The sequence below is a fragment of the Anomalospiza imberbis genome, chromosome 1, assembly GCF_031753505.1.
Source record: "Anomalospiza imberbis isolate Cuckoo-Finch-1a 21T00152 chromosome 1, ASM3175350v1, whole genome shotgun sequence".
In the NCBI taxonomy this organism is placed as follows: domain Eukaryota; kingdom Metazoa; phylum Chordata; class Aves; order Passeriformes; family Viduidae; genus Anomalospiza; species Anomalospiza imberbis.
In genome coordinates, this window is record NC_089681.1 from 35305952 (window position 1) to 35333533 (window position 27582).

The 27582-nt window shown below is 39.6% G+C and overlaps 1 protein-coding gene and 1 non-coding gene across 5 annotated transcripts; both read right to left on the reverse strand.

The window, feature by feature from the left end:
- Nucleotides 1-2716: 2716 nt before the first annotated feature.
- MTFR1 (mitochondrial fission regulator 1) lies at nucleotides 2717-27186 on the reverse strand. Of its 4 annotated transcripts, none has more exons than XM_068187734.1 (7): nucleotides 27042-27186; nucleotides 20746-20888; nucleotides 17397-17495; nucleotides 10778-10896; nucleotides 7231-7472; nucleotides 5210-5468; nucleotides 2717-5108 (listed from the first exon to the last, which is right to left on the reverse strand). In XM_068187734.1, exons 2-7 carry the CDS (start codon nucleotides 20809-20811, stop codon nucleotides 4904-4906), a joined length of 990 nt encoding a protein of 329 aa, XP_068043835.1. In that variant the 5' UTR covers nucleotides 20812-20888; nucleotides 27042-27186; the 3' UTR covers nucleotides 2717-4903. The 4 variants fall into 4 exon arrangements, with proteins under 4 accessions (XP_068043835.1, XP_068043819.1, XP_068043826.1 ...); XM_068187718.1 differs by having other exon boundaries at nucleotides 27013-27153; XM_068187725.1 differs by lacking the exon at nucleotides 27042-27186 and adding an exon at nucleotides 26710-26890.
- On the reverse strand, nucleotides 14854-14926 carry TRNAV-AAC (transfer RNA valine (anticodon AAC)). Its single transcript has one exon. It is a non-coding gene; the product is annotated as a tRNA-Val (tRNA).
- Nucleotides 27187-27582: the final 396 nt, after the last annotated feature.

Sequence of the window (27582 nt, forward strand, 5' to 3'; positions counted from 1 at the left end):
TGGGGCAAGGAGCTCTGGTTGTAATTTCCAGGAGAGAAGCGCCATTTTTGACAGGTTGCCTTTGAAAGGGTGCTTAAAGCTGGGAGAACACAGAGGTTAACAACTGTGTGTAACTTAGCACAGAGAAACTGAGAGAAACTTACTACAGAGCAACACTTAACTGGGTTAAATGTGGAAAAGTACTGATTCCTCTTGGACCTATTTGAATGAAACATATGCCAAACCTGCGTTTATTTTCAAAATGACAACTAAAATCAGTCTGATGATGCCTTCTGTGATACATTTGTAAAAAATGAACTTGGTTTAAAGAGCATCAACTGCATTCTAAGTTTTGCTACTTGTTACCAGCATATGTCAATATGCAATTTTAATGAAAATTAAGATTAATAATTTTACAAATAGGTATATGGAGTATTTCAACACAGCATTTATAAAGAGCCTGTATTTTTTAACATTGTGCAAACTCGCTATCCTTTGCTCTGACAGGACCCAGAAGAGCTTGTCAAAGTTTAAAATAGGAGTAGTTTAATTCTAAGCCACCCTTCTTGGAAAGGGGTCTCTGTCTTTTCCTACCAGACTGGATTTAGAAACACAGTTTCTAATCCCACCTCTTCATGCATGTGGAAGTGTCTGTTATTGGACTTGAGCTGAAATAAGAACAAATGCTTTTTCCATGCTGGCTGGAAGTGCCTTCTACAAATCCACACTGAACTTTAAAATTCCTGCAGCTTCAGCCTTTCATGTGAGAGCCAAGAGCCCACACATGCTAGGTCCCCACAGCCACTAAGAGCCCCTGGAGCCCAGAACCCTGACGGGGTAGTGGGCCCGGCAGCCTCTAACTGCTCCAATTCACAGATCTGCTCCCAGCACTGTTCTGTGCACAGACTCAAACCGGCCTCAGGTTATGTCCAAGAGCCCTGCCCAGCCTCCAAGGGTGGCCTTAGTTTGAGCACTTGAGGTGTTTTTTTGTGGGCAGTGACATAGTGTGTAATTTCAAGGAAAAAGATACAAATTAAGGTACAGTGTAAGATAAGTTATTTGATGGCAGCTTTGTGATTTTGTTGCACAGATGACATTTCTTTCGCAAGAATTTTACATCACTGCTAAAGCTCACCTCATTTCTGGTGCTGGACACCCCAGTTCAGATGAGCAGTGTCTGGTGTGGACAGTTCTCATGCTTTAGACTGGTTTAATAGGTCAAGTGACATCTTGAATTTTACAAGTTAATGATTTTACTGGACTGCCAGAGGAACTGAGTGTACCAGGGGATGCAGAGGCTGTTGAACAAGTCCCTTCCTGCTATCACTGTGGTGAGGCATAAACTCCTCTCTGGTTCCTGAGAGCCATTTTTTGTTTGTTTGTTTAACCAGCATGCACCTGAATTAACAGTGTGGGGCTGTTTCACAGCCACCCCTACTGTTACTCCTGCTGCACAAACCAGCCTTGGAGGAGATGCAAGGAGGATCACTACAAAGAGGTTGTCACTATGCTGATTTATAGTCACTGTAACAGAATGGGAACTTCCATTTTTGTGGCTGCTGTCATTTGTAGAGTACCACAAATCAAATATGCCATCTTTATTTTATCTGCTTTTAATTTTATATAGTGGTAATAGAGCATAAAATACAAAACTTAAAACCAAAGTTAACTTTCACAAAGGTGTTTTAAAGGCACTTAAAAGAACTCAAGGATTGAATGACCACTCAGTAGGATTGATGGCACAGCACTTTGGAAGGAAGTTACATTGTGTACGTATTAACACCATTTCAAGTTCCACACCAGAAAACAAAGCTCCTCCATGTACAACCTACATTCCAGTTATAAGCAGCAAAGCTTCCCCATCTTCAGTAACCTTGTCAGAGCCATTCAGCTGTCTTTATTAAAAAAGTGCTGTTTTTGTGTTTTCCTAGGAAACAGAAGCTCCCAGAGGCAGTTGTACTTGTCCCAGTAGCTGGGATCAGCTTAAAGCACCAAAAATACCCAAGCTCAGCTTTTTCAATGCTCATCCATGGTCAGAGCAAACCAGGGCTTTGTTTCAGTGGGCACCTCAACTGCAACTCTTGGTTCCTGCACAGCTTTTTTCACCCTGACTTGTACTTTCAGCTTGAGCCTTTCTCCACCTGTGGCTGGAGACATGAGCTCAGGTGGTTGGTACAGGTGTGGCAGGAAACAGCTGCTGCATCAGATGGGCTTCCCCTGGAAAATGGATTATAGGCAACAGCTTATCCCATCTCTTCCCTGCAAATGGGGCCATGAGGGCTTGTGCAAGGCCTATCTGCCAGAAACGTACCCAGGGAGCCAAGCTGGGTAGAAGGTATCCACGAGCATCTCCTAGAGCAGCAGAGATGAGCTGCTTTTGGCAACTTGCACCCCACAGTATTTTTTACCTTTGTTTTCTTCAGCACTTTATGCTAACTAACACATACTCTTTGTTATTTTAATCTGCTGCTATTTACTATTTCAAATTCCCTTGACTACCTTTTGACAGAGGCTCCCACAGCATGATTTTGCTCTTTTATAATGGCCACAGGATGATACAAGCAGGTTTTATTCTCTTACCCTTGCAAGCTGAGGTGAAACAAAGAAAAAATCCTGCAAAAAATTTGCTACTATGTAAAATTTATGGGTTTTTTTTTTGGTTTTTTTTTTAAATTTAGGACATCTGCAGCAGGTTCAAGTTTTCACTTTGTTTCAGTAAGAAGCAGAGTGCCTCCAGGTTTTCTTTGGGCTAAAAATTTGCTACCATTAAGTTTAAATGAAAGACTTCAACATGGAGATTTCAGTATAAAATTACACACTGTAGTGCAAATTATAGGTAGAGCTCACATAAAACTGATATTAACTTAAAGGTGTATCATCATCATTAATAACAAGTACACAAATGTTTAAGCTGGTCAGTTTTGCACAAAAAATGCCGTATGTATAACTTAGTGTTAATGAACTAAATCCATCACATAAATCTGAGTGGAAAGCCAAGCTTGAATACAAAATTAATACCTGAGTATAATGGTCCAATTTATTCCCCTTGATAAATCACCCACATACAAACATGTTTAGTGCCTCGTTTCTGCGTTTCACATTAGATCTTTCTGTGCTGTAAGAAAAGAGACCTCTCAGTACTAGTGCTATTTGCAACATAAAATATTTTATACAAAGCAGCTTAACAGTCTTTTGCAGAATAATCTTTAACACTAAGATTTTTCAATTAAAGTCTTCATTTTTCCTGTAGACTTCAGCATGTGTGGTCCAAACTGGAAAGAAAACCAGAAACATGTTCAGATTGCTTTCAAGAGGCCCCTTGTTGAACTACTATCTATCCAAGTAGTAAAAGCAGAACTTCGGCAGAAATAATTTCCTTTATCACCCTGCTTCTGAATGCTTTATTTATCACCCTGCTTTATCACCCTGCATGTGAATGTCACAAAGTAAAGGGAAACTTGTGTTAGCAACAGCTGAAATTGCTCAGAGGAGGGAGCCAAGGACCTGCTGGAGTAGGGCTGGAGCCAGTTTGCTCCACCACAGTAAAATAAGGAGAAAGACACTTATCCTTACACCTGCTGCTGCATCAGCACTTTAACAGTGCTTCTGCTCTTACTATAGCCTGCGTTTCTGTGCAAGTCCTTTTCAAAACTGTCATACAAAGACACCACACCATTCTGATCTAACAAAGTTAGATACTGGTAAGTAACTGAAGGACAGATTTTATTAGCTCATTATGGATCAACATTCTATCATTTAATGAAAATCTTCAATTTTCTTAGCTCTTGAGGATTTGATGATCCTTTACCTCAAAAGGTGGACTGTAAATTTCAGAAACAGAAAATCATTAAAAAACCCTGTATGATTTAACATTGCCAACTCGTGTTCTTCTTCTAAATACACCAGAGATGCTGAGGAAATGTGATTGATTCCTGGGAGACATCTAGCCTTTTAGTTGAGAAGAACAGCCTGAACATTACAGAAATAAACTAGTAGAGGCCAAAAGGCAAGCAAGTCAACATTAATTAGCTGAAGGACTCAAAAGTCCTGAGATTTGTAGAAACAAACTGTTATTTTCCTTAAAACTTAATTCAGAGCAGAACCAGCTTTTGGACTTTATTGTGCATTTTTTTGATTGAACAAATTAAAAAAAAAAAACAAACCCTCTTTACTCTTCCTCTCTGGTTCCACAGCACAAGGCTTCAAGGATTGCTGACAAACACAACTACTCTATACCAGGCTGGTTTTTAAGTGTACATTGATAGAGACTTGTATTCTGAATGTTCACTGCTTAAAAAACAAATTCAAATCCATCTGAAATATACTAGAAGCCATTAATAACTTGTGCCAGGAGGTGGACTTCAAATACAATTTCATTTTAACATTCTAAACACACTAAAACATTCATTTTAATATTCTAAACACACTAAAAAGCAACTGCTTTCATATACTCAGCATTTCCAATTATTAGAAGAAACTCCCTGTGTGAAAGAACCAAGATCCAGGAGGCATTCTGAACAATTTATTTTCCAAATTCCTAGGAATGTCTGCTATGTTCCAGGATCTTGCTTCAAAGTTTCACCTGCACCAGCTGAATGGTTAAGGCTGGCAGTAACAGGCAAACTCAGTTCAGACTGAATTTGATGTGAGCCCTTAGCAATGGTTTTCTGAATATCAGATGCTGTGGCAAGAGAAAACATTTTTGTTTTAAAAAAAATAACAAAACAGTAACAGGACTTTTTAAAGCTGGGGCCAAGACAGTACACAATCTTAAGACTTGTCACTAAAAACATTTGACTGCCCAAAGTCTTGGCATATCAGCAGTATTTCACAGGGTTTTGTGGACCTAACAAATGAGATGCTACCTTGTGTAACACCTACATATGTTAGCAGAAAGATGTAGGTTGCTTTGCACAACTATAATTTAGTCCAAGGATGTATTCAGGGTCACAATACTCACCAGCACAACCTCAGTCTGTGTCTTTGTTTCAGCCTTTGGAATCACTTTTTCTGTTTCACCTTGGCTATCATTTCGATATCGATAAGCAAATTTCTTTTTGAGAGCTTCTGCAATTAATGTTGCAGGATCTGCAGGCTGAGACACTTTAGATTTTGTACCTTCTGAGGATCTAGAAAAGAAAATGGCATCAGCATCTGTCTCACCCTGAAATAGTTTTGAGTCATAAAAACAAATCATTAATGCCCATCTTGGTACGTTGATATTTATTACCTTTTCACCGAGCGTAGTTTCACGCTGTTCATGTCTTTGAGGATTTCTAGCATGTTTGGTACTTCAGGCTTCTTTGGCCCGTTTTCCACCACATTCTGGCCAGCGTTCATTTTTTGGTTTTTTCTCTCTTTAATGAGATCAATTGCAGACTTACTCTGATGCAGACTTGAGGGAGGGGGTGGAGGCAGAGGAGGAGGAGGTGGTGGCGGTGGTGGAGGTGAAACAGGGACAGCAGCTGAAGCAAGTAGACCTGACCCAACTACAAATAAAACATGCATTACAAGTCAGTTTACTTTAATTCCCCTTCACATGTCACAAATGCTCAGGTAAGAAAATCACTGTAGCAACTTCAATTGTGTCCCCTCTGCCACCTTTAGATTGTAACTTCTTCATTCCTAAACCACCTAAGCAGGTTCAGCTAAAAAGCCACATGAAAATCCTTCTTGAAAAGTGAGAAGCGTCCTTTGAAATTCCAGTCCTAATTCTAGGTGCATTTGTGTTTTTACTGCAGTGGGACAGAAGCCACATCTTCTAGTTATGTTCTGCTCCTAATGTTACCAGTATTTCACTTTCTTCTCAGAGGCAGCTACTGAGCTGGAAGTTACAATCTGACACAGAAGCAGTGCTTCTCCCTACTTATCATCACAAATAAGAAATTACCATACAAGATTTTTCAATGTAATTTTCAGAGCTCTAACAGTGCTAAAGTTGAAGCTTATTCCAGCTCAAAAATCTTGAGGATTTTTAGGCCAGCTACTCATCTGTCTCTACTCAGAGATTCTCACAATAATCTTGATTTTGAGTTCCATGTATACTTTAGGTAAAAATTTGTTAAAAATACAAGAACAGTAATAACCTGACAAATAAATGAAGAAACCTCTGTTGAATTGCACCTTTAAAAAAAAAACAAGAAAAATAGATCAAATTAGAGTTTTGAGCCTTGGAGTATAAAGTGTGTGAAGATATTTATAGAAATAAAACAGAAGAGTCTACTCCGTGCACCTGTAGGCAAACACACAGCATCGTTACCACGTTCTACCAGAAGAGGGAGACAAAGATGATAAAATAAAAATTTAATTTCCCTAATAAATAGAGCTAAAGGGGAAAAAAAAAAGATTTATGGTTATTTTACATGCCCCCTCCTTCCCCCCCCATAATTAAAATTCAAGAGTGAAACCAGGTGATCCTTAAAACTATTTCATAGTTTTGAATATGAGCAGTTGAGGAACAATAGAGTAACTCCTATCAGTTAACAGCTAAAGGAGCATCTGAAAAATCAGAATATGATTTTATACACAAACACAGGCAAAGCTGTACTTGTTAAGGGACCTTAGGAAAGCGTGACAATCAAATGCCTGTCATCTGCAGCCGACAAGGGCCGTCTCCTGCTAATATTTGAAGACTTAAAACTGAAAGGAGTCAGAGGTGATGGAAAGAGGGGAAAGAAATTCAGGGAAAGAATTAATCTGTTTACTACCAGAAACAGTACACCACTTTTGGTTCCATATGGACAATGTGGCTGGTCCCAGAGATGATTGCAGTAAACAATTAATTGCCTTTTCTGTTACTTGAGATGTATATTACATATTCCAAAAGCATAATTAGCATCTTGTATGAATACTTAATGATATCAGAGAGCCTATTTCCTTACTGAATGGAAAGACTTCAGTGTCAGTAATTAAGTTACATTCTTTTAGTTTGGTTTAAGCCATCATGTTTATCATGAGCTTTGCTCTGAAAGCTGTTTAATACTTCTTTACTCATTCACAGATTCAGAGCTCTGGCAGATTTACAGACAAACATGATGACTTTAGGAATACTAAAAAATACAGAAAATCTGGCAAGTCACTTGTCTTCAAGACCTGTTCTGTACCCCTTGGTTATTGTGCCAAACTAACCAAAAGAATATGGAGAAGTGTTTGGTGTTGCAGTATCTCACAAAAAAGAATTAGCACAGTAGTAATTATAAAAGGGACACATTCATTAAGTAATTTTTACTAAGAGTACAGCAAATTTAATACCTGTTGTCAAGTTCTGCTGTTCTTGCAAGGTTACAATTTTGGCTATTTGTGCTCTTAAAGAGGCCAGTTCATTTTCTAGGGCACTGATCTTCTGCAGTGCTTCTTCGTTTGCCATCACTGCGCTCCTGGGCACTGGCTCCTCTCCCAATGGGCTTTGCAAGGACGTTTGTCTGTGTGGGGACTTCCTGGAATGATGTGCTTTGCCTGGAAGAGGCTGAGTTGTTTTTGTCCAAACTTCTGACCTGTAACAAAAATATCACAACATATTTTAAGGGCTTTGAAATAGGCAAAGACTAAAGCAATGTTACCTACAAATCAAGGGTACAAGTTGAAGACTTGACTTCAGAATTGTTTTTATACAAATCACTTCCATCAAGACTTTAAACAGTTTAAGGTAAATAAGAGCTTCACATCCTTTCTCTTTGCATTGTGAGCTGTGTTTCTTCTCTTCCCCCGGACAGTGTTTTGTAGAATCCTTGGTTTCACCAAAAAAAAAAAAAAAAAAAAAAAAAAAAAAAAAAAAAAAAAAAAAAAAAAAGGAACACATTTCCTCTTATCTCAATCTATTTCTCTGCCTCAAATCTATTGTGTATTTCATTTGAATTAAGATTTTTCTTCCCTTAAATGCTACCATTTTTCCCCATGGGCAGCAAACAGCCATTTGCAGTTGATTCCTTTGAAGAAAGACGAGCCTCTCTGAATCTGTGAATGAGTAAAGACGTATTAAACAGCTTTCAGAGCAAAGCTCATGATAAACATGATGGCTTAAACCAAACTAAAAAGAATGTAACTTAAGTACATTTTCTTGTACTGTTTGGACTTCTGAATTTTTAAAAAAAAATTAAAGAAAATTTTCCAATTTTAGCTGCATTGGGAAATATGGAGTGCATGAAACAGCTCAGTAATGCAGAGACTGCTTGTCAGTTGATGGGAAAGGGTCTCATATCTAGTTTTCTAACACAATAATTAGAACTACAGAGAAGAAAATTTCCATACAGTTTTAAAGAGTCCATAACCTTCCCTCTGCTGCTCACAAGAAAATGTAACTCTGTTGCCTTCCCTTAATACCCACCAAAGCTCAAGCCATGTTAAACACTGAGGCATTATTGAGCATCTGCTCAAACAAGTCCAATAAGCCCTTACAAAGACAGTAGCATTTTAAAACTGTTTATCTCAAGAATCTGAAGAACCTGACCCAGTAAAAGATGTCTCTGTTCATTGCAGGGGCTTGGACTAGATGGCTTTTAAAGGTCCCTTCCAATGCAAGCTGTTCTATGATTCTGTAAGTAGAATTGATAAGGATTGATAACAACAAATTATCATAAACTTTAAAACACAAAATGTGGCCACCTACTTAATTCCTCAGTCCTCCTTGATGTCAATCCCCAGACTTCTTGGGCATGCCAGGATTCCATTGCTTATTTAAACAGGAGAGTGAGAGTAGGGCCTGGTAAAAAGGACTTTTTGAAATGGGTAGAATGGCTCCAGGCTAACTCAGGCCAAATGTCCCATCACTCTGGATGAGTGGATTGAGCTGCTGTGGGTGCTCATCATGTTAGATCTGCAGTTGTGCTAGACCTAAAGCAAGAGCCACGATTTAAGGCTAGAACAAGCCCTGTGCTCTGACCACATCAAACCAAGATTAGATACACATTTAAGTCTTCTATGACACTGACAAAAACCATCAGCACAACTTTCAGAGCTTTGATCAAGGAGAATTGAATATTATCATGGATGATGAAATTTAGGTGGTGTTATCTGGACAGGAATAGACAGCAACTCAAGCTGAGAACAGGATACCTCCTATAGCAGCCACCTCCCTGCTCCCCCTAAGTAAGGTGGAAGGAGCCAGGGGTCACTTCACTCCTTAAAACCTGCCTTCCAGAAATTCTTTAAAGGAGCAGAATAGCTATACAACAAAGGGTATTTTCAGCTCAGAGCAGTAATAAAGTTTTAAGGAGATGTCTTGACTGGAATCTAACACTATGGAAAAATATTATGCCTGAGTTGTTATTACTACTCTGACTAGGGGGTAGAGGAAAAACGATTTGTCATTTAGTTGCTTCCCCTATAAAACTGTATTCACAGAAGAAAAAAAAAAAAAAACTATGTCTGCAAGACTGTTTACTAAATTTTACAGTGGATAAATATTTAACAGTAACACCTATGTGATCCTGTCGAAACAGAGAATTTCAAATGCCTGGAAAACACCTAATGCATACCAGCTCCACTACTAATACCGTGCACAGACATAAAAAACAGTGCACGCTGAAATAGTCATATTTGCTAAGCAATTCACTTCCTGTGCTCCATCATAAGCTGTTTGCCTTAAGGTCACTATGTATCTGCAGGATTATTTTAGTCCCATCCCACATCCATCTGTCCCTGCTCCCCCCTTCCCATGCAGACATTTCAGGAAATATGCAGTCCTACATCTTTTGTAATAGGTTCTTTGAAGCACCAAAGAGCCATTCTCCCTGTTGTCTCCATTAAATGTAATAGCTTTACAGTTCAATCCTTGAAATACTTCTCTGCAAAAAAAGTAGTATCAGACAGTTAACTTCTTTTGTATCGAACAGACTTCAGGAACAGTGCTTCCTTCCCAAGCAAGTGCTGATTTCTGTGACTCCCCTCTGAGTTTGTGAAATTAATGTGGTGCCAGAATGTTATGCAAAGCTTCATTGTAGCAAGTCATGTTGGAGGGCACCTAGGGCATTACTAACCTATTTTCAAACCTATGTTTTCAAATTAAGAACAGTATCCTCCTGTAATCTCTGAAGCCAACAATCTGTGCCCTTCTCTGACAGATTAGTTTGTTTAGAAGAAAAACCTCCTCTGCACTACAGAACTGTACTTTTGTTTCTGGATAGTCTGAGCAGCAACCTGAGTAGGATAGAGTAGAGAACTTCATCCCTTCAGCCAAACTGTTTCATGTAGTGACAGTGCAGTGTAGAACCCTTGGTCCAACAAGCAGTACCTATCCCATCATTCTGGACACAAGTGCTCACATTCTTCCCTGCCAGTTTTTGTTATGAAGATTAAAGATGTGAAACACAAACCACATTTTTTTTCATTGTACTTAGCAGTCTGCAGAGCCTTAACCAGAAAGGTGAAAAACAACGTGCCAATTACTGGGTTGCCAGAATGACCATTGCTGCTAATGACGAAGCTGTACAGTTCACTGCCCCATGGTAATGACAATCTCAGGAGAATTGGAGAATCACTCTTAGCAATTTTGCCATAGCACAGCAGACATTTTCCTTGCTTGAAGCTATTGTGTGCAGTTCTTTGCAATACATAAATAAATAAAATACAGACTCTTCCTTGTATAATGTCAATCTCCTGTCTGTTTTCCAACAAGTCTTGGTTTTGTAATCCTATTAGTCTAACCTCTACTACTCCTTTTCCAGACCCTACCTCTGTCTCTTCTCCCAGCATGCTCTCTGTTAATTTGTAATGCACAGCAGAGTCTCAGTGGAGAGAAGTGAGGTTTCTTCCTCTCAGAGAGAAGTTCCTTCTTCTCAGAGAGAAGATTCTGGAAACATACCTGAGCCTTGTAGAGACTTCACCTTCTTCTTCAGCAATCCATCCCACATCAGCCAAGGAGGCCACTGCATCTTCACTGAGTTGAGCAGGAGTGTTTCCTTCCGTGACATGAGAAATAAGCTAAATTTTAAAGGTAAGATTGAAAGGTTTTAGAGTCAATATTTTCAGCCCAAGTCACATTTATGTTACCCAATACTTCTACTGAGGCTACATGTAACTATTAACACATACATGCACAAAACAGATCTGTAGACTTGAAACACTTATGTCTGTCCTATGCTCAGTTCAGAATCATTTCACTGACTTCAAACTATTCAATCCATTCTGCTGAACACTTCACAAAAGGTCATGACTAACTGCATACACCATCACATGATGCTAATGAATACTAAAAATCCAGTGCAAATTGTTACCTTTAAGACAAACAAACATCAATATTCTCACAGTTTTCTATACTAAGTCAAACAGTATGTTTTTAAATTATATTCATGACCAGTAGTTAAAAAAGACATTATGGCTGCCAATACTTCTTAAGTATTTTGCTCTAATTTAGTATCACTTTTAAAGTGAAATTCTGCCAAAGTTTCCCTTTCCCTACAACTTCTGTATAAGAAGTATGTACATTGCACAGGAGGAAAATCAAACAAACAAAGCAACCCCAAAACCAGGCAAAAAGCCAATTCTACCAGCTCAGTAATCATAAAGACTTTGAGTGAGAGGTAGGATGCAATCATTACTTTATACATCACGTGCTAACAATCTTATTTACAACATGCCAAACAAATGGACCATTTTCCAGCATGGTTCTGGCCATTAGCTTTACAGCTGTTTGAAGCCAAAGGTGAGCAAGACTTCAGAGACTGGAACCTTTCTTCAGTTTCCAGTTAAGTGACTGTCATGGTTTGACACTGGCGCAATGCCAGCACCCCTATGAAAATACACCTTTCCAAATAATTGCTGTGAGATGTGATCAGGAACAGAGCAGAGCAGGCCTAAGCTTAATAACAAAGGGGGAAAAAAAAACTTTATTAAACTACTACTACTATAAAACACAGACACTAAACCCAGGATGAAGACCTTCCAAAACACCCCTCCTCCTCCCACCTGATTTCTAAACAACCCACAGTGAGATACCACCCAGGATCCTGATCAAGTTGCCACCCTTCAGATAATCAATACTCAGTCCATCAAAGGAGACAGGAGTCTCTCCTGTGCCACAGACCCCCCAGGAAACACAATTGCCACCCTTGTGTCTTAATGTCACACATGGCAACCACCCGGAGAAAATCTGCCATGGTGACACTCTTCTTTCCATGTCCCAGTGCTCTCACCACCGTGCATGGACAGACTGCTCATAGGGCTCTTTTAAGGATGCTTTGCCATGGACCAAAAGAGACAACAGTTCAGTTTCTCATCTTGGGACTACAGTCCCCCCCATTTTCCCCTGGGGCTGAGGGTCCAAGAACAGAGGTCTTCTTCTTCTCTTCTTCTTCCTCGAAGACAGAGGGCCTCTCCACACCTTCTTCAACTCTCCTCTGTTCTCTCCACTCCTCTGTTGGTAATCACTGAAACAGGTCTCTTGGCTCACCAACGCACCCCCCTAAGTGCAGCCTCTTTCAGGAGAATTTGGTTCAGTCTATGGCTAACAAGAAAAGTCCAGCCACAAGCCACTCCATCATTTCCTTCCAACTCAAGAATTTCCTCTTCCATCATCTCGGATCCTAGACTGTCTCTCTTCTACTTCAAATTAAGGAAGAGTAATATTTTACAAAGCCTTCATTTCTCAGGAAAGGGTTAAAAGTTCAGACTCCCCTGACAGCTGCAATCTCTGCCCAGCAGCCGATTCCCAAGGCCAAGGCTGGGCACCTTCCCCCCCTCTTCTCCTCCACTCCAGCAAAGTTACAGGTGCCGTCCGGACTCTCCATCTCTTCCCTCTGGGGGGGGGAACAACAAAGGCACCTCCACTTCTCTCCACCCTTCCATCCACAGGTCCACAGGAGCTGGCTCGGTTCCAGTCCTTCTACCCCTCAGCTCACCTCGACCAGGCCTCATGGCTTCCCCTCCCCCACCCAGCCCCATGGCTGGGCAGGAGAGATCTGCACAGCACCCTGACCGGAACCAAAGAGAGCAAGCTCTGGGGAGTTCTTGCTTTTAACCCCCTGTGTTCTCAGAGGCGTGTCCATACCTTCAGTGGTCACTCCAGGTGCCAATATCTAAACCTGACCACTGATTGGTTTGACCCAACTTCCTGAAAAAATCACTTCCATGTCAAACCATGACAGTGACCTGAATGGTGATTTGAAAAATTGTTTTGACCATCAATATTCACTCCATAAGTCACAACTTAACAAAATGGTTTCAAATCTATTTTGAAATAATGGCTGCTTCCCCAGGTCAGATGAGGGCATGTGTTCAGAGTCACTGAGCCTGGGATCAGTATCTCAGCAGATAAAAGCTACTAAAACAACTTTCAGTAATTTGTTCTGCTCAGTCTTTCACCTTGAGTTCCATGTCTCCAATGCATATATGCCCCAGCTTTTCCTTGTATTCCATGGAATCACAGACTCATTATGGTGGGAAAAGCCCTTTAAGATAATTGAGTCCAGCTGTTAACCCGACACTACAAAAAAAACCCAGCTGCAAACAAGTTGTTGCAGCTGTTCAAGTGCTGCCTGTGGCCAGCAGTGGCCAAGAAGCTGGGAATACTGACAAACATGGTGGCAGTAGGAGCCAGTCTGCAAGGGCAGCCTGCACCCAGACCATGAGCATTTAGGTCAGTTTTCAAGGCAGCCCCACCCTGTAAGAGCAAACTACTATGAAATGTTTGCATTAATATGCATTTATAGCAGACCTATCACAGTAGGACTGCAGCCTGGATGAGGTGAAACCATTTCAGAAGAACATCCACACATATTTTAGTAGTAGCCTCTGATACAGAAGTCTCAGGAAGAGAGAACTTGTGGGCTTGGGGCTGTTTTTTCCCTGGGAGTTGCTGCAAACAGCCTTAGAAATTGAGATTAGTTGCCTTCACCTCACACTCTCACTTGTATGAGAGTCTTTATCACAGCTCCCAGGAGTGCATACTGGCACCATCAGATCATTTGGAAACAACAGGGTTTTTTCCAGGTAGCATCAGCACAGATGGTAATATGTTTATCACATTAACAGTTGTGCCTAATACCATTACAGTCTGCCTCTCTTTAAAGCAGTCTAGAGAATACTATATTGCATGTTAGGATTTTTGCTGTTTGAGGTTTCCTTGGCATTTTTTTTTTTAATGAATAGAAATTTTCAGGACCACAGCATTTGTATTAATGTTAATGGCAATTTAAAAAATCCATAATACATTAGCCACTTTTTGCAGGTGGTACAGATTTTTCTAGCAGTAATATTACCATTAAAAGATTGAAGCCACTTTTAAATAAAGGCACTACACGTACTTGAATCAAAAATAATTTTCTAAATCAACAGTTAAGAATATGTTTACCACTGCCAGAATTCCTGCATAGATAAATAACTTCTAATCCAAGATTTAGTAGTAAGCCTTCTGTTATATTGTGATACAAATTTCTTCTTAATTTTAATTCATATTTATATGTAAACAGAATCTGCTTGTTACCCCATATACAGATGTTTCTTTTCTCTATCCCTAAAAACAACAAATCCTTCTTCAGCAGTGGAATTTGAATTTCAAGTTAATGCAAGATATTTAATTTAAAGGTAAAAAGCCAATACCCATCTCTCAAAATCTTTACCTGCCTATGAACACCTCTGTGACTACCCTGTCCCTCCAGTCAATTCCAGCAGAAAAAAGCCTGAACAACTGCTCTGCCAGCACCTAAAATGGAGAACAGGTACTGAAAACAAAGGCCCAGTTCTACTGGATGGCAGGAACTGAATGAATCAATACCATAGCCTGCTTTTCTTTCTCTGGGAACTGTGTGGTTTCTTCCCCCACTTCTTCCTTCACAGGCTTTTTGCCCATCTTAGAGTGCACGTGCAGCGGCACCTCGAGCTGGAAGGGACACATAAAGAACCATCGAGTCCAACTCCCAAAGAAAGAGTCAGCCTCGCCAGTGTTTCCGCCCGGTTTCGAACCGGGGACCTTTCGCGTGTTAGGCGAACGTGATAACCACTACACTACGGAAACGCTGCTCGGTAGCACGGCAGGGCAGGCTCCCGGCTCTTTTGTTTGCTCCAGAAGTGTGAAGCACAACACATATTTTATACAATTGACAACAGAATAAAAACCTCTTGTTTCAATTACGAATACAGTTATGTATTTAACATTTGGAAACACTTCAAGTAAGAAAAACTTGATGTGATTTTTCAAATTAGCCCAGTAAATTCAGATGTTTGTTACGTGCACACCAATTTATTAGGAGACTTGCACTGAGTTATCAGGTATCCATCAGACAGAGAGGAGAAGCATGGGACTAAAACAGAGATGCTGTAGATGAAGGATGCTATCTTGAGAGACACTCCTGTAGGTTTGGTTGAATCAACCTAGGCTATACTGGTAAGTTTAATTTTATTTTCTCCTAAAGACTACATATAAATCTAAAAAAATGTGACATACAAAAGATCTATATAAACTATTTTCATTTGTTCATACCATAGAGAGTGTATAAGGTATGTAAGCTCTGTCACCTCTTACTGAATATGTAAGCTGCGTTTTAGTATTTAGCAGTTAATTTAAATGTTGACTATAGCAAGATCCACAGAGTCAGTAGACTTCAAACATCAAAATGTTTGGCTACTATTTTTTTTTCAGTTTAGGTGAACAAAAGCATGCTAGAATGTTAAGTATGAACATTACAGAGATATTCTTTCAATAAGTCTCATCTGTTTATCATAAGGAAAATGCAGACCTGTGAAAAGCCTGATGCTCTGGGGTTAGAAACATTGATTCCATACATGCACCCTCAGATGATGCAAGTAAGACTTGATTTGTTCTTTTAAACAGAATGACTTACAGCAAGGTTCAGTTCATGGTCCTTTCATAATAGAGTTAAAGCTGGCAAGAAAGAAAGAGGAAGAGACAGCTATAGCAAAGTGTCAGTTGCAACAGCACGAAAATGATCAAGATCAGTATTGAACTTCACTACAGAATCTTAATGCTGAGATAAAGACACAAAGAACAGATGTTAGCATCACACTTAATATGTTCAGCAATCTATATATTAAAATAGTTTAGAGTCTGCACAAACCATATAAATTTTAATGTTTCAAGGCTCAAATTTTGGAATTCCTATTTCTAATTAAATCAATTCTCACAACTGTACTTCTGTTTTCAGAATCCTTTCCTTTCACCTCATAGAAGGTGAATGCTTATATTTAGTGTACAAACAAAGCTGAATTAATGTCTCTTTAAGAGGACTAAAAAGGCATATGTTATATTTATTTTAACTGAATCCAGATCAAAATATATTTATGTATTTATCTATTTATTTGCCTAAATACTAAAAATAATGAGGAACAGATTCCCCAGATATATCTTACCATTCCTTGCTTTTATGTGCCATATTAAGAGAAGTCAGTATTAGGCTAACTATCTGCAAATGAGCATCATCTTCCCCTGTATGGCCTTTACAGCACAGAAAATCAGACACATAGGAGGACTTCACTACCTTTTAAATCTGAGGCACAGGGAGCCTTCTTGCTGGCAAAACTAATTATACATTCAAAAGTTTAATCCAGCATGCCATTTGTTGTCCTCACCTGCACAAAACTCCACATTCCTTAATTTTTTTTTCCATCAAGCCACTAGAAATGTGAGATGGCTGCCCCAGCTTTCCCAATGTAATTTTTTAAAGAGAGGCAAAATGTTAGCATGGCTTTTACTGATAAGGCTTCTATGGTAATCTGAACTATCTGGTTTTGCTACTGTAATTTCAAGTCTAAATACTGTTCATACATTTCATTTATGATAAAGAAATTAATTTAAACATTGAAAAATTTAGCAGTGTGGAAATTACTATATCTTAAGGGTGGCAGCTGATTCCCTCCATTCATCTTTACACTCCCCACCCTTGCTCTGCCCACGAAACATTCCTTTCTCAGCTTGAATTTCAAACACTAAAGTTCTCCAATTCCATACCTACCCCCTACCCCTAACACCAGAGTTGAAGAGATTATGTGTAACAGCTTCCACTTTCCCATCTGTTCCTGAAAGACTCATTATAGAAAGCATGGGTTTTCTCCTCCTTAAGCTTTTCCACTTGCTCTTTACCCTACCCTTTCACCTACACAGTGCTAGCCTTGTATTTTAAACAAAAGCAAACAGGGTACTCATGTTATCTTGTTACTAATTTTTTGATTTCTGATAAAGTTGTTTATTTTCTCAAGTATTTTTAATACTGTTCATCTTTATATGCCTCTTAAGCCTCGCTTTTAAATTCTGTTTATATAAGTAAGTTTCAATCATTTTTTGCTTTTATGATTTTTTTTTTCAACTTTCTTATTTGTAAAAAATCTGAACTGGAAGCAGAGAGAACTTAAGTAAGCTAATATGCCTATATCTAGTTTATCATATTCTACTTTTACAAACCTTCTAGTCATGAGCAAATCCCTTTATCAGTACAGTGAGAAACAGATTCTAAATTGCTGAGAACACCTACCTGAAAGTGAACTCTTGGACACTGTATAAGAGAGAGGTTGGTACCAATTTTTCTTACAATACTTCGAGATGAACCATAAGGCTTGCTTGACCAAAGCACCTGCATGGGAAAAATAAAGAAGCCAGCTGTTAAGGGAACTGAGTTTTGTATCATTTTGTAATAGTTCTCCCTTATTCTTCCATACCATGCTTTTGCTAAACATATTTAGTAATTCCTTTCATGCTGGAGTAGGATATAATGTTTATATACTGAATTCTGTCCCGGTGAACTCCTTACATTCTACCCCTGAACTGGTACAAACACATTATACATCATCAGTACAGTAGAGCCAGGGCTGCTTAAGGTTGAGACAGCCTTTGTATTAAATCTAAAGCCAAAACAATGAATCAGGTAATGCAGAAGATTTCAGGAGCTGAAAGTATTTTCAAAAACACAATATTCAAATTTTCAAGACAATAAAGAACCTACATTCAGTGAGACAACTCTTTTTATAGGGTTTCAAGAAAAGCCACTCAATCATTAAAAATCCTTGAAGTCACATAGTTCTATTTCTCAAAATATTTTTTTCTTTTTTAATTAAGAGCTCTTCTAAAACAGGAATAGTGTCTACCATTCTTAATGAAAATAAGTATCAGCTACAATAAATATGAAAATGTAACCATGAAATTAAAGAGCAAAGGAAAGTAAAATGGAGAAAGACAAAATTTTTGTAAGAAAGGTACTTTGTCCCCTGACCCAAAAAAATAGATTCACCTAGAGAAAACTGCCCACAGCAGCTCAACGTAGCAGGCTTCATTATAACTGTTTCTACTGCAATTTACATTTTCTCTATGTTGTTTCAATAGGGATTAAATTTGCTTCTTTTTGTTGTATTTAGATTTACAACAGCCTAATGAAAGGAAATAAAATGGGAGTTTAATCCTAGGAGAATACTACAAAATGAGCCAGAACAGAAGCAAACGCCTTGTAGAGAAGTAGGAAAGATTTCAGCACAGGCAAAGGCAACAAAAACAATGCAAACAACAAAAAGAATAATGAGAAGACTCTAACATAGAGTATGTTGTTAGTAAACAATTAGAACATTGTATGGTAATTTTTAAAACTTGGCCAGCGTTTAATTATGGCTGTAAACATGAATTTACTAGTCAGACTTTAGTTTTTAAAAGATCATAGCTTCAAGCAAACTTGATATCCTGGTAGAAGGTTGCCCAACAAACAAAACAGGAAAAATCCAGGCTATTCGGGATTGGCAATGGCAATATTGCCTGTATGATGACTGTAGTGGTGCTGTGGGAGTTGCATAACACAAGCTGAACCTTTTAATATACTAAGCAAAGATCACTACTCCTAGAAGTTGAAGGTTCTATTAAAATGGGAAGTTTATGTTCCATGGTATTGATCCCCAGATTATTTCACAAACTTCACATAAACATGCCTATTTCTAATTTCTGTCCTTCCTTCCTCTGGCTTTACTGGAATGTGAAAATTTTGACAAAATAAATGTGCACTGCACATATGCTATGTTACATCCTCACAACAGAGCTGCAACTTTGCCACGAATCCACTCAGATCTATTTTTTTCCATTCTATAAAAATTACATTCTCTTGCTTAAAACACTGCTAACCTGAACACAAATTTTTCAATGCAGAGTAGTCTATTGATGCTGCATTTTGGTTGCCTCAACCAAGACCTTACATTTGTGCCTATCACCTGACTGTTTACATGTCTGAGCAAACAGCAGGTAGATCAGTGGCCTTCAAGAACAAGTCACTGACAAACAGCACAACAGTAATACAGTCTCATTATTCATAACTGATTCTGATTAAAGCAGAACTGTTGGCAAGATACTCGAAGTGATGGGGCATTGGAACAAATAATGCAAGTCAAAGGAAGACTTAATTAGTTGCAGAAGTACTTCCACAACAGCAAGACAGTCTAGACTACTACTATAACCATCAGAAGTGCAATGCATTTTAAATAAGCAACAAAACTTGTTTAGATACTGCTCAGACCACAGACAAGTTGCTGACTAGCAGTCAAAAATATTTGGTTTCCAAATGCCCCTGGGGCTCTTCAACGACAGTGGTTTGGTGCACCAAAACACTGAGTGATTCAGTTTTGGTAATACAAGATATGCCAGGACATTATTTTCAGAACACTGCATGCAAACTGTGCCACAAGGGATGCAAGTAAAGTCAGTTCCCTGCTCAGCTGAGCTGAGGTCTCAGCACTGCTCTAACCAAGTTCACACAACTTTCTGTTGACTTGAAGCACTGGCTGAGCAAGTCTGCAAAAGGCTACTTAGTCATACACTCCTATTGCATCAGCACTTCACTGTTGTCTAAAACAGCTGACATTTGGAAATGTAACTGCATTATCACAAGCTTGATACAAATAGAGAATGAGGAGAAACAGATTAAAAACTTGTTTATCTCCCTTATCTATCTTGCTTATTTAGGCTGAAATTGCTGAATTACCAGTGTCATAAAGCAACATATTCTTATACTTTTAATTTTCAAAGGAACATGGAATCTCAGATCAAAATTCAAATAAAATCCTAAAATACAGATTCTTGTTGTCAATCTTCATTTACACTGTATAAACAATTTGCTCTCCATAGATTCCCAAGACTGATAAAAGGCTCTACCACAATAATACTGACTAAATACTGCACATAGCTGCACATTCTTAAAACATTAAAATACTTCAAAAACTTACAACATTTTGGTCAACATTTGTACTTAAAATAGCCTCCTAAAGGTCAGTGACAGAGCAGCTGATGTGTAGCAGTTCTCTGTCTCTCTCTGCTAAGCATTCAAAGAAAACTCTCTATATAGTCTCCTCCAAGATGAGAGCTATGCAGGCCTGTTCCTCTGCTTACCCAGTAAAGAACACAGCTGTATTGCTCTCATGTACTGTTACACCTCCAGAAGAGGTAATTATAGCACAGAAGAGGTAAATGCAGCACAATTATAATCATCTCAGTTTCATGGGGCTTTTGCATCTCCAAGACAAGAACAAGAAATATGATTATTTTTTTATCACTGTTAAAAATAAGATGGAATTCTCCTTCAGCTTCAAAACACACACGGAAGTCCAGCATGAAAAGCAGTGTTTACAAAGTAAACAGTTTATTATAACCAGAAGGAACTGCATAGTACTTTTAACACATTTATTACTCAATATTTCAGTGCTCAAGTCATAAACTTGATGACTTCTCAGCAATGCAGAATCATCCCAGTATTGAGTGTACCTAAAGTGTTCTTCTAGATAAGCCCAAACTAAAACACATGAAGTGCTTTCTACACCTTATTTTCTGAAAACATAAAGGAAGTTTGAAGCACTTACTGATTCCATGCTCAATCCAATTTGTTCAAAAGCCATCCTAATTAAGCGCTTCAGCCAGCAAATCATCAGGACTGGAAAAGGCCTTTCCGAACTTGGATTTAAGCCTTCCAAACCTACAAGGCTGCCAAGGTTCCATAGTAGTTCTGAAATGAGACACATCAGAATTTTAGATGCATGCTGTGGAACATGTACAGAAGAAAACTGCTACATTCCTAAAAAAACAAGCTTTAGAAACAAGACATATTATATGCCACCAATACCTTGTACTGCAAAGCAAAGATGTTGAGAAGGCATCTACTTAATACTGGTAACAATGACTTTTTAGTAGCATCATTTTTATAGAATCATAGAATTATTTCAGTTGGAAGGGAGCTTAAAAGTCATCCAGTTCCAACCCTCCAGCCATCTGCATGGACACCTTCCACTATCAGGTTGCACAGGGCCCCATCCAGCCTGGCCACAAAATCTTCCAGGAATGGGGCACCCACCATTTTTTACGGCAACCTGTTTCTGCGCATCAGTACCCTCATGGTGCTACGTATCTAATCCAAACCTATCCTCTCTCAGTTTAAAGCCACTGCCCCTTGTCCTATCACTACATGCCCTTGCAAAAAGTCCCTCTTTAGCTCTCTTGTAGTCCCTTTCAGGTATTGGAAAGAAATCCAAGCTGTTGTAAAGTTAACAATTAAAAAGTTGGGGAGATGACTGCTCATTTGAGCTTGGACAGATGATGGCGTTCAACAACTCTAAGTGAGCATCAGGCCCTATGGAACGCCTGCAGATGGGGATTAACACTAAGACTGAAGTGCCATACTCATATCTAAAACTCATTTCTGTGCAGGAACAGACTGCAAAAAGCTGATCACCTCTCCTGACTCACATTCTCTGACAGCTTTGTTGTTCCTTCCTTTTTCCTACAACTAAGGAGAAAGGAAACATGGAAAAATGACTAATGCAGGAAAATGACATGAAATACTGTAGATGTAGGACATGAAAACATTCAAGCAGTTTATAAAATTAGATTTCAAATTTTGTCTATTTATATTCACTTGACTCAAGATGGTTTTATTGCTCCTCTAGTGAAAATAGTACTTTATGTGTGTTCTACACCAGTCACAACCTGGACACCACTGAGAAGTGTATGCCACCAATACCAGGAAAGGAAGCCACGGATTTGGGTTTACATTTCTTTTGTGTAGCAGGCTGGAAACGACACTTTGTTGATCCACCCCGAGCAACGTATTTGTAGTATGAACAACGGTGTTGCTGTAGTCACTCCATACACAGACAGGGATGACTAAAGCAATGCAGCAGCAAGGAACCGGTACTTGGGAAATCTGAAAGTCAGGAGATGGAAATGCTCTGCTGTTTGAAGTGCCCACAAGCCCTACAGTTAAATCATTATTTCCATTACAGATTTTTTTCAACGGTTTACAATTCTTTAGTAATAACATACCTCTTGTGGAAGCTTGGCAGAAACAGTACAATCTGACAGTTATCTTTTTTTAGACAGGCTTAGAAAACCAGGGTTTTCTTTTGTTTGTAACTAAGCTCAGAGGAAACTACTAATCTACACCAGGAGATTAGAATGAAAATGGCAACTGTTATAGGAAAAACAACAGGGAAAAATAATGGGCTAGCTACCAAACAGCCATGAATACAAGCTACACTCATTCAAAATAAATAAGTAATGGACTTCTTTATGGAATGCTGGAGAAGTCTGCTAGAGAAGCATTACCATCTACTTGATCTATTGTTCCTTTAGGCATCTATTATTCTTCTCTTCCACAACCTACTGTATGGACCTTGGATTTCATTGTACCTGCTGTGTTCTTAAAACAGGAAGAGCACAATGCCCCACAATGGATTTGGCATCATATCTGGCACTGTAGCATGCAGTGACATAAAAGAGAGGAATGCTTTAAAAGGGGAAACCTGTTCCAAAGGTGTGATTACACATTATATACTCCACCTCATTCCAAAGTCCAGACTTGTTCAACAAGCAGTGTGGAAATCAAAGGAAGAAAAAAAAAGCTGTATCAAGACAAATTCAAACAAAAGAGAAAAAGGTATGGTATTGCTGAGCAACTGCAAAGACAGGGCTGACTGAGAAAGGCAAGTGACAGAACTAAAAGGAATGACTGTATCCTTGATACATTGGTCTTTCAGCCAGCTCATAGTTTAAAAGAAGTCAGAGTCATGTTTTCTTCCATGCAGAGAAGAAAAGGTATGATTTTGTTTCTGATTAAATGAGAGGTCTGAGTCTAACAACAAAGACAATTTGGACAGAAGTGAAAAGTGAGTGTTAGAACTTCCTCCAAAGAAATCAGAGCAGGTCTAGAAAGTTTCCATGAATTTCAGAAACTTAAAGGCAAATGGGTAAAAGAACAACAGAAAAACTGAAAAGATAACAAATTAAAAGCACAGAACCAGATGTAGAAAAGAAGTAACACAACATGAGGATGACAGAATAGTATAAATATGAAGTAGTAAGCTAAAAAAGGCAAGCTACAAAATGGGTTCCATCTTACAGGCATAAAAAAGTCCTGCATGTATTACCAGTGAGAGACAAGAGAGACAACCATGATGCAACAGGAAAGAAAGCAGTGTGTGATATGGATAGTCAGTATGTGTTCAGTGTTTTCACCTGACAATGGCAGGTAAAACAGACAGGTCTTAGCACAGATTACAGACAACGCTGAGAAGCTAAAAGTATGCAGGACAACAGTATCTAGTGAATTTTACCTTGCAAAGTTCAGAAACTTGTAAAAGCAATTTTTGAAACACTGATAATTAATTTCAGAAACTTGGTCAATGGGATTCAAAACCCCAGGAATAAAAGAAGGAGTATGATGACACAAAGCACTGGAAATAGTCTAAAACACTTATCCTGTCCTAAAATATTAAGGTGATCCTTAATGATTCCAAGACTTTGATGACTGAACACAAAAGAGCATTCATTCAACAAAATAACTACTTCAGTAAAACAAATATTTATAGTTCACTTTGTAAAGTCATTGTTTTCTCTGTAGCCAAAATATTTAAAAGTACTTGAGACTGGGGTCATCAACATCTTGCTCTTTTCAATGACCTGTCTGTTTTTGCAGAAGAAAGTGACTGAAATCAACCTGTAAGAGCACAGAGTATCACCCAGTTCCTGGATTAGCTTCCTTAGTTTTTGGCACTAAGGAAAACCACCATGTTTGAACAACCTCCAGCTGATCTGTTATCTAAAAGAAAAATGCTTCTAAGTATATTTTTATATGATTATGAGTTTATATAATTATCTCCAGGCAATTTCATACTTATTTCTTTCAGACTATGTTGCACTATACCTTTCTTCACAAAACCCAACTATTTCACAATTGGTTTATGTGCCAAGCAGACAGGGTTCATTCCAAAAGAAACTGCTGGACAGCAAGAATGAAATCATTAGCAAATTCTTCTCTCATGCTCTGTATACATGCCATTTTCAGAAGCAGAAGTTACATGTTTATTGCTTTTAGTAATATTGATCTTTTAAAACATTGATCTTTGTGGTATTTATCCTCTCTCTTCTTGGTGCTACCTACAGTAAAAATAGTTTAATTCCCAAAAAATTTCCATAACTCAGTGATGAGCCCTGAGTGATAGAAATATTGCCATTAAAAATGGCCCTTCTGCTCTGCCTCAGGAAAGCTATTACAAGGATGAGCAGCAGTGACAGACAAGATTACCAAGACATCCAAAGAGCAGTAACAAAGAATTACATTTCACTGCATAAAGCATGAAGGGGTTGGAATTTCATGGGTTCATTCCAAAGAAACACAGAAATTAGCAGTGCTGAAGAACTTTCTGATATGGAAATATGGAGGAATTCCTTGGTTTAGAAATGAGGAGGGCTACATTTCCAAGCCCCCTGGAGATTGTTTGCCCCTACCTTTCCCAACCACTTTTGCAGACTCTGTTCAATACTCCTGTATCAAATATCAAGTCTACAAAGCTGAGAGATAATACCACTTATAAATTACAAAAAGTTCATTAAATAAATATAAAAGCACTGGAATTTCTACATAAAAGGTATAATATCCAGTAAATATGAACAGAAGCCCTTTGCCAGACTTTTTAGTGAGTCCTACACATGAAAGATTGAAAGAAAATCAGATGCAACTGCTTTCAAATTGAAATTCTTCTATGAGTTTTTGCAATGTTGTATTTCTTCAAGTCCCCTTCAGAGCATGACTTCTTGCTCTTTAAAAGAAATATGATATTAGTATTTTTTTACTGAAGGTTTCTCTCATTCACTTAAGACCCATACAAACATAAAATATAATGACTTAATGGGATTGATGGAGCAGATTAGCCTTAACAAAGAATAAACAAAGGTATGAAATATGAAAAATGAAAGTGTAGCTCTAAATACAAAAGGCATAACTTTAAGAAGTATAAAATTTTCAAAGCAGCATAGGCTCAAAGGAATACCAGCCACAAGCATATCTCCTCAGTCTTTTAGACTACCACATTACCCAAGTTCATCTAATAAAATTACATCCACAAGGAAATATTATTTAAAAAGTAATAAAGGAAGATAAAGAAAAAAAAAAAAAAAAAACAAAAACAAAACAAAACAAAATATTATCACAACAGCCAAATGGGCAAAATAATCTTTGGTTATAGTACAGACTCTGTCCCAAACTGACACAGACCAGCTACAAGCAAAGTAAATATGCATTTGGCAGAGGTCATATAGCCACAAACAGGAGTCTGTTTTTTGGTGTGGAAGCTACAAATAATGGAACACTCCAGTACTAACAAAACCACCTGTTTGGAAAGATACGGAGAGATAAAAGTCAGTAAATACTACAGGGACAATCTAAGCTAGTACTGGTATGAAATTTAAAGCAGGAATTTAAAATCATACATACTTGCAACAGAAGTTGCTAAAGCTTTCTTAAAAATATAGCCCCATCGTATTTACCTGAACATGCAAAACCCTAATAATCAGATTTCATTCATGCTATCCTATCTTACCAACTACGGACAGAGAAAAAAATAATCCACGTTTCAGCACTAGTTTAATCAAAAGCCTTTGCTCAGCAATGATTATACCTGCACAGTGCATTGTGATACCACTGAGAGGTAAGAGAAACCCTTCAACACCTACAGACCACAAGGTATTATGTGATAGAGACAACCAAACACCTGCACTTCCCTGCCGGACAGACTTCAGCTGGACAGACTTCCCCACCAGCTGCTGTGGGGAATCCTTCTGCTACAGCTTTGAGAGACAACAGCAGGTAAGTCTTACAAACAAAACAGTGTGTTTGTCTGAAAAAGCATTTAAAATGTCCAATTTTCCCCCCAGATATCTCTCTGTGTAACAAGGCTGAGTTCCTACACACAGCAATCATATTTGAGCTAGTGGCCCCTACGAAGCACATTATTTGCATTCAGCAACAAGTAATCAGAACTTTTAGACCTGATGTGCAGACAACTGGGCCGACTCATTTTTATCACCCAGGTAAAAGCCAGTGGGGATCAGAAGACATAATTCCTATTAATTTAATCTTTTTAAGTCTTGCCTTCACAAGAGCTGCAGAGCACTCTGAGGACAGCACGTTATTAATGAAGTACTGCTGATGCTGTTAGGCAGAGATCTATGCACTACGATTGATTTCAGCATTCAAACTCCACTCACCCTCAATATCTGGAATTTCAACAGCTCGTTAAACAAAATGAAAACACGCACCCAGCAAGTTACTTATTTATGACTACTACAAAAGAACCTGAGCACGGCAGCAGTATCATTAAAGGTACACAAAGCGAGCAGTGTAAGTTTACAGAAAAGAAAAATAAAACCACTGTAACCCTTAGGGTTCTTTTTTCCTCTCATACGCCAAGTCACTATTTTAAAGCGTCCTTAAAAAACTTTCCATATTATCTCCACATGATCTTGTATTTACATTATTCCCCGTGAGCTGTCACCTTCTCATCACCGCAGTTCCCCTGCACGAACACAAGCTTCGGCCCAGCACCTCGAGGCGCTTCCACGGTCCTGCCGGCACCTGCCCTGCCCGGGGAGAGCGGGGCCGCACCGAGCGGCCTGTACGTGGTTTCAGGCAAGCTTCCCCTCCCGCACCGCCCCTCGCCCGGGATCGGCCGCGCCAAAGAGGGGCTGTCCGGGAAGAAAAGGATTACCCAGGAGGAAGGAAAGGACAGCCCAAGGGGAAGGGGAGAACCGCGGCCGCCGCCCCTGCCGCCGCCGCCACCCCCCCCCCACCTCCTCACCCGCCGCCGCGGCCGACGCGCTGCCTCACCCGCTGCTCGCGCGGCCGCTCGCGACCCTGCCCCGGCAGCCAATCCGCGGCCGGCTCGGCGCCGCCCCGGCCAATCGCGGGCCCGGCGGCGGGCGCGGGAGGCGGGACGTGGCGCGCGCGGCGGCGGTGAGGCGCTACCCGGCAGGCGCCGAGCCGGCAGCGGGCGGGGGAGCGCCCCCCGGCGGTCACGTGAGCGGGACCCGCCAATAGGGGCGGGACGCCGGGAGCGCAGCCGGGATGGGCGGTCCCGGTCCCGGTCCCGCTGCCGCTCCCGGTGCCACGGGCTTGCGGGGGGCGGTGTCATCCCCCGGCAACTCGCGAACGGGATAAAGGACACAGCTTCAAGCTGTGCCGGGGCAGGTTCAGGCTGGACATCAGGAGGAGTTTTTTCACAAGACGGGTGATTAAACGTTGCAGTGGGATGCCCCGCGAGGTGGTGGAGTCGCCATCCCCAGAGGTGTTTAAAAGGCTGGATGTGGCACTCGGTGCCCGGGTCCAGATGGCAGGGTGGTGCTCGGCCACAGGCTGGACTCCATAGCCG